This window comes from Xenopus laevis, chromosome 1L (genome assembly GCF_017654675.1).
Source record: "Xenopus laevis strain J_2021 chromosome 1L, Xenopus_laevis_v10.1, whole genome shotgun sequence".
In the NCBI taxonomy this organism is placed as follows: Eukaryota; Metazoa; Chordata; class Amphibia; order Anura; family Pipidae; genus Xenopus; species Xenopus laevis.
The window spans coordinates 158,532,490-158,547,916 of NC_054371.1; the positions used below are offsets into that span (position 1 = coordinate 158,532,490).

General features: G+C 37.9%; 1 protein-coding gene across 3 annotated transcripts in view; it reads left to right on the forward strand.

The window, feature by feature from the left end:
- coro1c.L (coronin 1C L homeolog) overlaps positions 1 to 15,427 on the forward strand; it is a 41,098-nt gene that overhangs the window by 11,788 nt on the left and 13,883 nt on the right. For 2 of the 3 annotated variants that reach the window (XM_041575660.1, NM_001090303.1), the window contains exon 2: positions 5,753 to 5,952. In XM_041575660.1, the coding sequence (XP_041431594.1) occupies positions 5,753 to 5,952 (200 nt within the window). Of the gene's footprint in view, positions 1 to 3,199; positions 3,222 to 5,752; positions 5,953 to 15,427 lie in introns of those variants that run through there. The other variant, XM_018243024.2, reaches the window with a different exon arrangement.

Here is a 15,427-nt window from a genome sequence, read left to right on the forward strand (position 1 = left end):
TTACTGCAGTGGAGATGGCTACTCCACCAACCTGTTGAAGAATCAGACTATTAAGTCATTTGGAGGATCGAGTGGGAATAGAAATTTGAATCCATTGTACCAATAGACGTGTGCTAGTACCCTTATAGTTGCTGATGTATACAGTCTTAATGACTCGGTTACAGACTTTATTTGTCCTATAAACAATACAACAATATCTTGCTTTTATGGCAAACAAGCCATTTTCCCAGTGGCTGAGAGACTGCAGTGGCACCTTACATCGACCTTGGGCCTAATGTAAGTACTGCAGTGTGGAGGATGCTGGGACACTAGTAAGTGTATCGACAAGAAAATTACCCTCGACCAGTGAAAAATTTTAAGAAAATGAGCACTGGCAGAGAGTCTCAAGTTAGTGACTAGAATCACAGTGATTCTACGTTTCCTTGTCCTTATCCACAATAATACTGTCAGCTGACTGTAACAGTGAAACTGTTTGTTTTTGTTAAGCCATAAATGTCTACTTTCAGTTACCTTTATTGTGTGAATTGTGAAATAGGATATTTATGTGCATTTTTGTAAAATGGGTGGAACACTGCAGCTTTGTAAAGTAGGTGCCTAAAAGATCCTGGTAGTACAGCATTGCTATACTGTCCCCACAGGGTTTGACTATTGGAGGAGAAAACCTTGTAGCACAGCCTCTGCACAGCAGCATTTACAAGAGGGAGAAAAATTGAGAGTAAAAAGGTGCAGTTGATGTGTTCTTTCCTTCCCCAGTAAACCAGCATAAGCCTCGTATCTCCATTCAGATATATGCAAACGAAGAAAGATAATTGTGGTACTTTAAATTGCAGCCCTTAATGAGGCCAGGCTCATTAGATGATTAACTATAGTATTTCTTTTGATCTTATACCATGCAGAACTGCTCACCATACCTTGTAACCCGACTTTGCCTTTAGTAAACTGCATTAAACATAATAATATTACATAATATTTGTCTACCCATGCATACCAATCACTGGGCAGCACATATTTTGAAGGTTTTTTTTTTTATTTGACGGTTTCCATATTTCGCTATTTATTTCCAGCGTATTTGTAATTCTTTAAAGACATCTGTCATAGCATGGTGCTGACTAATAAAGCCAGCATTCTGATTTAGGTAAATTATACTATTTTTACCTGAAAAATACTAGTGGGGTTTATACTGCTCGTACTAGGAGGAAGCTTGTTGCTGGTGGCATAGTGCTCACTAAGAATATTTTCTTTCCAAAATAGTATTGTGCCTCCCATTTGGAGCATCTATTAGTCCACACCTCTGATGGGGTAACTGTTTTGGTATGACAGATGCCCTTTAATTGTCAACCAGCATGTCTATTTGCCGTAGGTAAAACAATGTTAGGAAGAGGAAGCACCCTAATTAACCATTTATATCTGTATAACTGTACTTCGTTTATAACTGTAAGAAAACAAATCTCTGCCATTAGGGCAAGAGCACACAGGGCATTGGCTCTTCTTCTCTCAGTCTGTTTTTTTAGGCATGTGTACATGTATCTGCACTGACAAGTGCAACTTCTGCCTGAGTGCAGGAAAGCTGGCCATAGATGTTGAGATTTTTAAAAGATCAGATCCTGATCGTGAGACCACGATCTTCTCGGAACGATCGTACAAATTTACCATCAACTAAAAAGACCAATTTGCCAGGAAAACAAAGGGCAGCTGCCTGCTTGGCCCTGCAAACATAGATAGATTGCACTGGGCAAAGATTTTTTAACCTGGCCGATCAATTTCCTGACCGATGTCGGGCAAAAAATCGTAAGATGTACGATCGTTCGAATCCCACTAACCGCACGATAATTTCGAAGGATTGGTGGGACTTCCTTAAAATCGGTCATTCGTCAAGAAGAATCGTCGCGTCTATGGGGAGCTTTATATGGAGCTGAGATCAACCTGAAAATGCTGCTCCACTCCATGTGGCGACTCTCAGGAGTAAGCAGAACTTCTCAATGTAGATGCATGGAGCTGCATAAGACCGCAACTCCACTTCTCTGCCTGCCTAAAAAGACTGAAAGCAGAGGAATAATTGCTTTGTGTACCGTTTGCCTATGGCATACATTATATCATGAAGCCTGTGGGATTATTTCAAGCTTGCAAACTGCATGAGGAGGTCTTTTAATGTTTGTTGGACTGCCTCATTCCAGATCAGACAGAAGTGAGTTTACAGCCTCTTACAAATGTGTGATTGCTAACCTTGCAATTCACACACTACTATTTCCCTTCTTTATATCTTCCTTGTTAGGTCTACTTTGCTTTTTACTGCTCATATTTTATTTTTTTATTTTTAATATGTATTTATTTGGGTAGACATGTGGCTACAAAACACAACAATTGCCCCCTGACAGTCACCTAGTTGATTTCTTAGTTGAAAGCTATATTTATAGATTTCATAACATAGTAAGTTAGGTTGAAAAAAGACACACGTCCATCAAGTTCAACCGTTGGACTTTTTTTTTTTAACCTGGTTAACTGCCAGTTGTAAGTACATCATTACCTTCAAAATGTTACCATTGATGATAATATAATGCATGCTCCTGCCTTACCAAGAGTGTAAATGGCCCACTGATTGCTTTAAAGGGGCAGTACTTTATTCCAAGTACTTTATTTGTAGGTTCTGGATAAAATATACAGAATTAAAATGTATATTTTTAGATTTCGTTTGTGACATAACAGATTCTTTAAAGGGCTTTCTGATTGTATGCCTGCAGGGCAGATGTTTGTGGCCCTCAGCCCCAGGGATCCATTTATTTATATTATTTTTAATTTCATTCCTGTACCTATGTGATTTCAAAACTGATGTCAAAACTAAATTGTACTTGCTCTTTACAATTAACTTCCCTTGTCTTCCTTTGGTTAGTAGTAGTCAGCCATTACTAATCCTTGACCTGTGATTATTGCTGGTCAGTTTTTGCTATTATTTGAGATCAAAGTTTCCAGCTTTTTATAAGCCTAAGACATAGCTTCAGGTATATTTCCAAAATCAGAGTTCTGAGATCCAAATCCTACCTGTCCAGCAGTGCCTTCCACAAAGTACAGGAAGAGAATGAAGAACAGAATCTAACCAGCTAGTTTAGAACCACAAGATAAAACGAGGAAGAGTACCTAATTTGCTGTTAAAGCAACAATCTGATACAAACTTGTCTGCTCCTTCCACCTTGACACCAGTGGGCTGTCACAGTGATAGATATACGGTATGTATATTCCTATTTATTGTACAGCACTGCTGAATATTATAGACGTATATGATGTCAAGAGATATAACTTAGTTCAAACACTTCTTATTGTGTGATTTTGTGTGCACTCATTTTGTTGTTCGGTGCTGGCGAATATGATTGTATGAATACTTGTTAATAATAAAATAATAATAATTGTCAAAACCGTGCACATATACTACTATTTTTCCCACTAGATGGCACTGATTAGTAAAATTACATGTTTTTTGTCGGATTAACCAGTAGGCAGCACACTGAAACAAATTTATTCAGATGAGTAAGGCTTCCTTTTTAGAATAGTCTTTGCCTTTAGGTTTTACTCAACATCAATGTATATAGATCTGTGTATATACATAGGAATGATCTGGCACTCACAGGACTTGCTTAAAAAACAAAAAAAATCAGTTTTATTGTGCAAAATCAACGTTTCGGTTACATATTCAGACCTTTATGCATCTTGAATAAAGGTCTGAATATGTGACCAAAATGTTGAACCCTGAACTTGAACCCTGTTTCATTTAATAGAAGGTGCTGTCTGTATTGTAGCAGTTGCCGGTCTGAACACGCTCGACTCTGGTTTCGGGCCTGCCCGCTCATCACTTAACTATGCTATATAAGGTTGATTGGGAATTGATTGGGAATACCTGGGAAAATTGAAAAAAAGATGATGATGCACTCTGCAAGAAAGCAATACTCTTAAGAAAAATTGCAGTTGGTCTGGAAAACAGCAAGCATTTTATTTCATTTTGGTCTTGGATTGTTTGTGCATAATCTTCTCTAGTAGAGGTTAACTTTCTGTAGACCTACAGTTGTGAGTTACCTGCACTCTATTGTAGTGGAAATGTGGGATATTTAGGGCAGTGGTGCCCTAGGCAATATTAGGCATTTTGCTTGCTATGTTTTTTTTCTCTTCAAGTCATCACTTGCATTGATGCTGCCCAAGGCCGTAAGAAGTCGAGACTGTTGTACTGTGCTGTAACAAGTAGGCAAAGATATGTTGAAGGGCTTTTGTACATGAAACACCATGTCTGGAATCCTATTTTTCTATAGAATACCCTAGCCTTATAAGGACTAGAATGCTGTGTTAAATATTGAATCTAGTCCCTCTATATGCCTTATTTAGCCTTGCCATGTAGATATAAAGCCTGTATTAATTAGTATAGCAACATAGACTTTCATACTAGTATTCAGGAAAGATGCACCAAAGTGAGGACTTGTGTCTTTTGCCAGGCAAATACTCGAAGGAACTGCATGATCATTTTGGCTTTTAATATAATGTGCAGTGGGGAAATTGCAAGAAGCAATGCTAGCTGGGGAACAAGTGAATTCTTCTCTATTGACCTTTTCTTTTGCAGTACTTCAGATCAGTAACTGAAATGTCTGCTTTAAGCTTGTGTGTATTTGATATTTGATTTATTTACAAAGGGCTCCATGTTCATGTCTTATTGGAAATGTCAGCAGGTAAGGGAAGGTCTTCAGCATCTGTTAGAACCACCTTGCTGGACTCGTGATGTTGAAGTCCATCGTTCTAAACTACGTTGCTGTGGGTGTGGAAAGCAAATAACTCATGAGGCACCTTTCCTTTCAGCCATAAGATACTTTTTTTTGTATGGTGCTACTGTGTTATTAAAAATGCTAGTTTATCAATGTATTATTTTTGAAAAGACCACAAATCCCATAATCCAGGAATAGCTAGGCATGATAGAGTGCTACTATTGCTACACTATAAATACCCCTTAAAGGCCTGCACTCTCTAGTAGCTGTATTATATTATTTGCACATGTAAAAAGACTTCAACCCTGTGATGCACTGTAGTGCGTAATTGGCTACGGCTCAGTTTCTGCTGGAACTCTGGAATGGCTGCCATCTTGAAAATACAAGGTGCGCCTTGCTTAAGCCTTTTTCAGACACTCAAGCCTTTGTGTTAGCTAGGCAATCATTTTCTTGACTTGTGATACGGTTTGGTGAAAAAAACATTTTTTATTGAAAGCAATAGTTATTTTTGGTATATTTACACGTTATGTAACACATTATGTAAAGGCCAGTATACACCTATACACACCTATTCTAAACATGAGCACAATAAATAGGACTTGCATTGAAAAGTGCTCTGCATGTTTGTTTGTTTTATTTGTTTAATTTTTTAGTTTATAGGAAGATAAAACAAAACGGCTATTTCTTAATTGAAACTATAGGCAAAAAGTATGTTAAGTGCAAGATCTATTCATTTGAGCTCTGCATTACTCTTTCTAGTGTCTTTTGCTTAACAAGTGTTTTTTTTTTCCCCCCGAAGACTTGATATTACGATATTGATTTTTTTTTTTTTTTTTTGAAGGGCACAATAAAAGTTAATTTTTAAAAAAAAATTCCAAACATGTTTTTCTCATAGTTCTCAAATTGTTATTCATTTATCCATTATACTTAGAGGCCCCATACATTTAATGTGTTTTAATCCGCAGTAGGTGTAGCAGCATTCTTGTATTTAACTGGGTGCTTATGTACTTTTACAGATACAATGAGGCGTGTGGTGCGACAAAGCAAGTTCCGTCACGTCTTTGGGCAAGCTGTGAAGAATGACCAATGCTACGATGATATACGGGTCTCTCGTGTTACTTGGGACAGCTCTTTCTGTGCTGTCAACCCCAATTTTGTTGCCATAATTATTGAAGCAAGTGGTGGAGGGGCCTTCCTGGTGTTGCCTCTACAGAAGGTAATTATCACATTATCGTTTATGAAATATAATAATAATGATTATCATATTGTGATATAAAGTGATTAATTTACTTTTCTCTGTGTGTGTCATAAAAACTGCAAGCACCAGCTTTTTATATCTTTTATGACTTGGGGTTGTTACAGGGCATTGATAGCAATGAACAAGAATTGCTTGCTTTTGACATTGTTGGTAGGCACCATTTATTGTGCCGAAGTGCTTGACAATCACCCTATAATGCTCATCAACCTATAATGCTCATATCAATCATACATTTTCTGGATATAATCAAAGTCTGGTTGTGGCTTTTCTGTTTGCATGATATTAAGGGGTATTTTGATCAAAGGCAGTCTGCAGAACTTATTAAAGACTGCAAGTAAGTCAGGCATAAAAATAGCATGAATTTCATTCTCTAGTGCAAATACACAAAACAAATGTTAAGCCAGGTCGAGTGTTCAGGTTGAGAAATTTCCAATCCCCCCACCAACTAAAGTGCCTAGTGCTCAGTGTTGCATAATAGATACAAATTATAAGGGACAATAATATAATGTTGTCTGGTAAAAGGCTAGGGATTCAGCTCTTAAAGGAATAGTAACACCAAAAAAAAAGAAAGCTTTTTAAAGTAATTAATATACTGTTAACTAGTAAAACTGGCGTGTCTGCTTCAGAAAGACTACTATAGTTTATATAAACAAGATGCTGTGTAGCCATGGGGGCAGCCATTCAAGCTGGGAAAAAAGGAGAATGGCTGCCCCCATGGCTACACAGCATCTTGTTTATATATGTAGTCTTTCTTAAGGAAACAAGCCCATTTTAGTGTAGAGCAACAGTACATTATATTTTAATTACTTTGATATGCTTTCAGTTTTTGGTGTCGCTGTTCCTTTAACCATTATTAGAAATGTCTGCATTCCTTGGCAGCTATTTGCTTTATGACCTATTGAGTGCAAACAGGAAGGCAAATAGTTCACCCTGGCCTACGTTTTGTTTATTCTAATCAAACATTCTGTGGCATTTTCACAGTCAAGCTGATATAGTTTGTTGATTTTTGCACCTTGTGACATAGAGGAAGAAAAAAAAAATTACTATTTTTATTAGTAGGGATGTGCATAAAATAAAAATTCAAGAAAGATTGCCTTGAACTTTCATTCTTTGCTTATTGCAATTACGAATGAAATTAAGAACTGATATGTTCTCTGTAGGCCTTGGATGAAGTGGCATCTAGTGGGCACATGAATAAATGCAGAAACGCAAACAAGAAATGTTTTTTGGCCTCATGCACATGTGAAATCCCTACATAATGTCCTTACGTCATCTGACTTTGCTATGGAAAATCGGAGACTTAGCTGAACCCGAATTTTGCAGACTGTGCAACATCCTATAGCAAATCCTGGCTTTAGTGCATAGCTGAACCAAAGCCAAACCCTAACCATGACGCATTGGCCAACTGACTTAGTTCTAATTTAAATCTGTCTATATGAATTAGGAGTTGTGTTCTCTGGTATAAAAAAAAAAAACCCTGTGAAAAACTCTGCTTTCTCTTCAAATCAAATAAACCCCTCGTTTATTTAAAAGAAAAAAAAATCACAAAACAATATAACCTGTTTCAAGAAATCCAACCTTATAGTCTGGGTTGTGTGTTTGTCACTAATGCTTTAATTAGAGATAAAATATACATGTGCTCTTATTGAAGCTTTAGTTTAGCTGGCCATTCTGGATTGAGATTTGTTGTCTTTTAAAATTGTATTTCAATATGTGCAAAATATAAATCCCTAGTCCATTGCTCCACTGCCTAATGGTACTTTTGTGTGATCCTATAACTCTTGACAAATCTGGCCCAAAGCGGTTATTTCTCTTTGTTCTGATATGAATTTCCTTGCCATATGGTGCCCTGTTTTAGCATATGACTATTGCTTAGTTAGGGTGTGCTCTCTTGCTTCACTCACTTCCCCTATGTACTTGTGTTGCCTGAAACATTGCAGTTCAACATACAGCCTATTCTGTTAGGCTTAGTGTTCAGATCATTTGCCTTCACGTAAAACATAATTAGCTTGTTATATGAACTCTTAAATGTAGCTTTTCATTGTACATGGCAAATGGGAGTGAAAGAGTAATTACAAGCTTAAAGTAAAATATAGGCAATTGATCTGTTCCACACTATGTATGACTGTCAAAATATGATATTGTTAGTGATCCATCACTCTAATTGTTTTTTTTGGCACACGTCATTCTAAACAACGTTCTAATATATAATATGCATAAATTAGAAATTTTCAGTTTTCGAGTTATTTGTAAATGTAATAATGGCAGTTAAAGAAAACTAAAGCTTGACAAAGAAGTAGGCTTCAAAATCATCTTGAGCTTCTCTTCCAGCCCAAGGCAACCGCAGTGAAGATCTGTGTCTCTGATGATGCCTACTCACAATATACTCTGTATGTGTATTTGTATGTATGTGTGTATATAGATATATAGATATATAGATATATAGATATATAGATATAAAGATATATAGATATATATATATATATAGTGAATAAAGTACCCCCTCTTGTAAAATATAAGGATATTATAAGTTACCGAGGAGTTTCATGACCATATAAAAACACGAGGCCGAAGGCCGAGTGTTTTTATACAGGTCATGGAACTCCGAGGTAACTTATAATATCCTCATATTTTACAACTGGGGGTACTTTATTAATTATAATACACAAATTTTAGTGAGTCATGTGACAGAAATGACATCACTACTCACCGTTTATAACTGATGACATCACTACTCACCGTTTATAAGGATATAATTTACAAGATATTCATGGCTTTTGTGTATTATATATATATATATATATATATATATATATATATATCTATATATATATCTATATATATATCTATATATATATCTATATATATATCTATATATATATATATATATATATATATATATCTATATATATATATATCTATAGAGAGAGAGAGAGAGAGAGAGATGTATATAGATAGATAGATATAGATATAGATATAGATATATTGCTACGTTACATGGTTAGTAATTAAATCAGATTCACATTACATGGCTGCTCAAAAACGAGTGCATTCTGTATGAGCACTTAGTTTTTTCAACAGCTGTCAAGAGAGAGCTAAGGTTTTTTAACAGGGTTCTCCTCCCTAAAAAAACAACACATTGTACATGAACTCAAACACATGTATCCACTGATATTGCCCCACCTCAATGTAGGCACGTGGGGGACAAATACACTCCTCTGTGCTCTGTGTTTTTTAAGGTGCATTTTTTTTGGCTTGCTTGAAAAAAAATGTTGCAGAAGTCAGAACCAGAAATGCAGAGAATGTAAACTAGGCAGTTCTGCTTTTAAAGTAGAATTAAACTCAAAAAATGAATATGGCTAGAAATGAAGTATTTTCTATACAGAATTTGCTGCACCAGACTTAAAGATCAGCATCTTTATAATGATGATCCCAGGAGGGATTTCTACAGCCTAGATATTGCTACTGTGGATGTTCAGATAATCTTTTTTTTTTTTTTTTTTAACCCTGTGTGAGGCTACATCATGTTACAGCCTTCCCATGATCCTGTGGTGTTTGATTTGGCAGATGAAGGGTTTAGCTGGTAATGCTGCTGTGTCTATTCTTGCTGAGCACACACACACCCTGTGCTTGTCATGGAGCCACAGAGACAGTGCAGCCAATCAGCAGTCTGGAAAGGAAGCAGGGATTGTGGGCTTGTCCTGCCTCAAATCTTCCATGGCCTTATATGGGCAATTTTACTCTCAGAGCTCAGGCAGAGCTGGGGAGGGGAAGGTGCTGGTGTGCATGTGCTCTTCCACCATCTCTCACTCCCTGCTTGGGATAGAAAATAGTGCTTCCCATCCCCTGCTTGCAACAAATAGCAGCATATATTTTACAAGTAACTGCTTGAAACACCCAGTGGAATTTTTTTTTTTTTTTTTTTTTTTTTTTGTTTACATTTCTTGTTTTCTTCTATTTTGAGATTATGCTTATTCTGTGGGTAAAGGGTAATTTATTGAATTAGACTCTTGCACACCTCTGATTGTCCTTTCTTTTTTGACACCTTCACGATATTGGGTTTATTGCATCCAGGTCGGCTTCATTTTAAAACTGATTTAATACTATGAAACATTTTTCTCATATATAGAAAAATATAAAGCTGGTTAGTAAATCATTTAGATATCTGGTACATAGCAGCTCGGAAACCAACGCTATCAGCGTCAGAATTTAATAATCTGTCCTTTTAGCATCATTTTCTGCTTGAAAAATTGCGACAGTCTCAAAGCTTAGCTTGTCAACAGCTTTTCGGAGCACACAACATGTGAGCATGTCTTTAAAAAAAAATCCAAGATGGGGTGCTCCTATGACCGCTATAGCTTTGAAGGTCTGGACTATTACTACTATAGAGATGGTAAACCTTTAGGCTGGTACAATAAGTCCAGTATATATGGCATGTCTAGTCATATAATGTTTAGTGCTTTAAAAGGGCTCCCCACTTTGCATATCTGTTAATATGAATTTAAATATGGATGTGTATGATACTGGTCTGATTGGGTGGACCTTCACTTGCATTTTTGCTTGTTTGGACCCATCGATTAAAAACCTCCCTTAAAGGGGAAGGAAACCTAGTTGGCTCAAAAACCCTCCTCCCCCCTGGCCTACCCGTCCCGCTGGGCAAATGCCCCTAACTTGTTACTTACCCTTCTGCGCAGGTCCAGTCCAGGGAGTTCACAGACGACATCTTCTTCCACGCGATCTTCTTCCTGCTTTGAACAGCGTTTTGGCGCATGCGCAGTAGGAGCATTTCGCCGGTACGGATCTACTGCGCATGCGCCAAAAGTCACAATGTACTTTTGGCGCATGCGCAGTAGATCGTACCGGCGAAATGCTCCTACTGCGCATGCGCCAGTCAAAGCAGGAAGAAGATCGCGTGGAAGAAGATGTCGTCTGTGAACTCCCTGGACAGGACCTGCGCAGAAGGGTAAGTAACAAGTTAGGGGCATTTGCCCAGCGGGATGGGTAGGCCAGGGGGGAGGAGGGAGGGTGGGCAACACACGGGAGGGGGGGAGGGTTTTTGTGCCAACTAGGTTTCCTTCCCCTTTAAAGGAGAAGGAAAGGTAAAAACTTAGTAAGCCTTATCAGAAAGGTCCATCTAAATATACCAGTAAACCCCAAAAGTAGTGCTGCTCTGAGTCCCCTGTCAAAATAAACACTGCATTTCTTTCCTTCTATTGTGTACACATGGGCTTCTGTATCAGACTTCCTGCCTTCAGCTTAAACCTCCTTGCCCTGGGCAAGAGCATGCTCAGTTTGTTCCTCTTCCCCCCCTCTCACTTCTTTACTGTAATCTGAGCCCAGAGCAGGGAGAGACTCAGGCAGGAAGTGATGTCACACCAAGCTAATACTGCAGCTCCTATCCTAAACAAACAGAGAGTTTCTAGAGCATTTTACTCAGGTATGGTAAAACATTCTACAGAATAAATATAGCATTCTAGCTTGCAGTATTGCAGCTAATCTATTGGCAATAAAATGCCTCTGTAGCTTTCCTTCTCCTTTAACCTGACCCACAAGTGGTGTCATCCTAAAACTGTGGAAGTGCATAAGTTTGTTTTACGACCATGCTTGCATCCCTATCCGCATGCATAATACTATCTCAATACTTGTAGGGCACTTGACCCACTGCTGGACAGTTTTTTTTTTTTTGTTTTTTTTATTAAATCCACACAAATGTATCCCATATTTACTGGGGATGCCAATATGTTAGGCACCCCCACCCCAATGAATTGAATTCCTCAGGCCAGGCTGACTTCCACACTGCACATGGTCTAGAACATGAGCTTTCAGTCTGTGTAATTGGATAAAGCAGCCTGTGTTTTAGGAAAAAAAATCTCCTTCAAAAAGTTTACAACGAACAGTAGAATGTTTAATATAACAACGATCCTTTTAGCATCCCTACCACTAATGGTAAGTTGGAACAGGAATCCTTTGTTCACTGCAGAACATAAAATATTTGTAAGCCAGCATTATTAGTTACTTCCCTTAAGGTATTTACCTTAACTCAAGCTCCTAACCTTCAGACTAATGTGAGCTATTGGGGGTTTGCATTTTACTATATTGATGGCTCGTGATGCTTTTAATGTATGTCACTCGGAGTGTCTTAATCACTGCTGTGCCATTCTCACTACTTAAAGGGATACTGTCATGGGAAAACATGTTTTTTTTTTTTCAAAACACATCAGTTATATATTGCTGCTCCAGCAAAATTCTGCACTGAAATCCATTTTTCAAAAGAGCAAACAGATTTTTTTTTATATTCAATTTTGAAATCGGACATGGGGCTAGACATATTGTCAGTTTCCCAGCTGCCCCCAGTCATGTGATATTAAAAAATCTGTTTGCTCTTTTGAGAATTGGATTTCAGTGCAGAAGTCTGCTGGAGTAGTACTATTAACTGATGCGTTTTGAAAAAAACATGTTTTCCCATGACATTTTTGTTCATTACCCTTGAACCAATAACACCAAACACAACAATTTTGCATTTCTTTTCTTGTTCTTATTGCAGTGTGTTTATCATCCTTGCACTATCCTTTGCACCATATTTTTTATTTCTCCTGTGTTTAGTAAATATTTTAGATATGTAATCATGAACTTCCCCTAAATATTTTCAAATAAAAAGATGCTTTGTAGAAATGGTACAGAATTTTAAAAAGTTAACATTATATGTAAATATGGAGGACTTTTACCGTTTTGCTTGTTTGTGACCCTTTAAAAGCCATACAGAATTCCGGTTGTCCAGTATTGTCTTTGCACTGTATCCTATCTTGTGAGTAGCAAGGTAGGTTACTATAACCCCTGAACCTTATATACTGGGAAAGGAACTTTTTTTATTTTTCACCCTCACACTGCTGTGTATTCAGTTCTGCAGAAGCTCAGATTTGCAGGCCGCAATCGAGTTTCCTAAGGTGGCCACACAGATCTACAAAATGAAAAAATTAAGACAAACTGCAAATTGTCTACATCATACTAAAGGTTCATTGAATGGTGAACTACCTCTTTTAAAAAAGAAAAAAAAATTGGTTCAGCTCATTTCAAAAGGAAATGTCTGTTTTTTTATGCCTGCCTTGGAAAAATGACTTTGTGTGTCTTGGGACATGTGCTAAATCTGACTCATCCCACATTACTTTGCAGTGAGGTGATGATGATGCTAAATCTCCTGCTTGAATAAACAAAGCTTTGGGGCGCTCTCTCAGGTTTTGTAAAGATTCTAACAGATTGTAACAGTTAGGCAGCTAGCACACTGGTAGATTCGAGGAGATTTAGTCGCCTGGCAAATAATTGTCTCTTCTGCGCGGCAACAATTTCCCCGAACTGCCTTCCGCCTGCTTGAATGAGAAAAAGTCATGCAGGGCACTTCGATTTCCGAAGTCAGATCGGGGAGATCACCCCGCAGAAGAGGCGATTAGTCACCAGGCGACTAAATCTCCCCATGTGCTAGCTCCCTAAGGCTAAGGGCAGATGGCCAGATTCGGGAGGAGATTTATTCGCCTGGCGACTAATCGCCTCTTCTGCGGGGCAACAGTCTCCCCAAACGGCCTTCTGTCTGCTATAATGAGAAAACGCCAGCGCCAATGCACTCGCGGCGCTTCAATTTCCGAAGTTGCCTCACGAGGAAACTTCAGGCGATGTTGGAAATCAAAGCGCCACAAGTTCATTGGCGCTGGAGTTTTCTCATTATAGCAGGCAGAAGGCAGTTCGGGGAGATTGTTGCCCCGCAGAAGAGGCGATAAGTCGCCAGTTGACTATCTGCCCGGGTGCTAGCTCCCTTAATGCTACCTGCTGATTTATTGCTATAGTTAACGAAGTGTAGTACATTGTGCCCCTTTTATTACATTACCTCTTCATAATTGTAACGGACCGTTTATTGGCAATCTTCAGTGCGTTATTTTTAATTTGGAAAGGATTTTCTGTGCACAAACTCTGCCTTCTTATTTTACTGTCTAAGGGGAAAATGTAACAATAGGGACTTTTTTTTAAACAAGTCTATTTACCCTGTAATAATGATTCAGAAAAAAAAAAAAATATAGCACAATTCTTCCATTTTTGGATACGCTTACAGAAAACACTGGTTGCCTAGCTACCCGCTTATTTCTTCTGGAAGCATTGCAATCCAAAGGCTGCATTGGCCAAGTCCTCAGATTAGTCTGCCTTCCTAGTTCCTCCACACACAGTATGGTACTAATTACATGACTACATTTTGCTGTGGAACATTGGCTTGCATGGCTCCTGCACAACACGTTTAAAACAGTAGTCCACAGTATTTTGGTTATGTGCTTATTTCTACTGGATCTTTAAATTTTGACATCTCTACAATAGGAGCTTTGTGCTTATCACTGGGAAACAAGTGTTCTGCAAAATGCTACTTCCCCTTAAACATAATGCCATATTTATATTCTGCATGTTGATCTTTTTTGAAAATTAGAGATTGAAGTTTGTTGCAAATTTAAAAAAGCAGTGTGTGCATACATGGCATGAATATAGAAGTATGCATATAAAGTACTCAAAAATATACCTTTTTCCTCCAAAGATGATGCAGTTGGGCGGTTGCATTGCATTGCTTTTTTACTCCATGTATAGGATCCTTTATCCGGGAACCCATTATCCAGAAAGCACTGAATTACGGGAAGGCCATCTCCGATATACTCCATTTAAATCAAATAATGCATATTTTGGAAAATGATTTCCTTTTTCTTTGTTATAATTAAATTACATTGTACAGGTATGGGACCTATTATCCAGAATGTTCGGTACCTGGGGCTTTCCGGATAATGGGTCTTTTCATCATGTATGAAATAAACCTAATAGGCTGGTTTTGCCTCCAATAAGGATTAATTATATTTTAGTTAGAGATGCACCGAATCCAGGATTCGGTTCGGGATTCGGCCTTTTTCAGCAGGATTCAGATTCGGCCGAATCCTTCTGCTCAGCCGAACCCGATGCCTAATTTGCATATGCAAATAAGGGGCAGGGAGGGAAATCGCATGACTTTTTTGTCACAACACAAGTAAATAAATGTTCCCCTTCCCACCCCAATTTGCAAATGCAAATTAGGGTTCGTTATTTGAATCTCTTCCAAGATAGGATAATCTCTTTATTATTACACAGAAAAAGGGAGTCATTTTTAAAAATTTGGATTAAATATTATAATGGAGTCTATGGGAGGCGGCCTTTCTGTAATTCAGAACTTTCTGGATAACGGGTTTCCGGATAACGGATCCCATACCTGTACTTCATACCAACTAAGTTATAATTAATCCTTATTGGAGGCACACCAGTCCTGTTGGGTTTAAAGTTTAAATAATTTTTTAGTAGATTTAAGTATAGTATGGAGATCCAAATTACAGAAAGATCCCTTATGCAGAAATCCCAGCTCTCAAGCATGCTGCAATAAGAG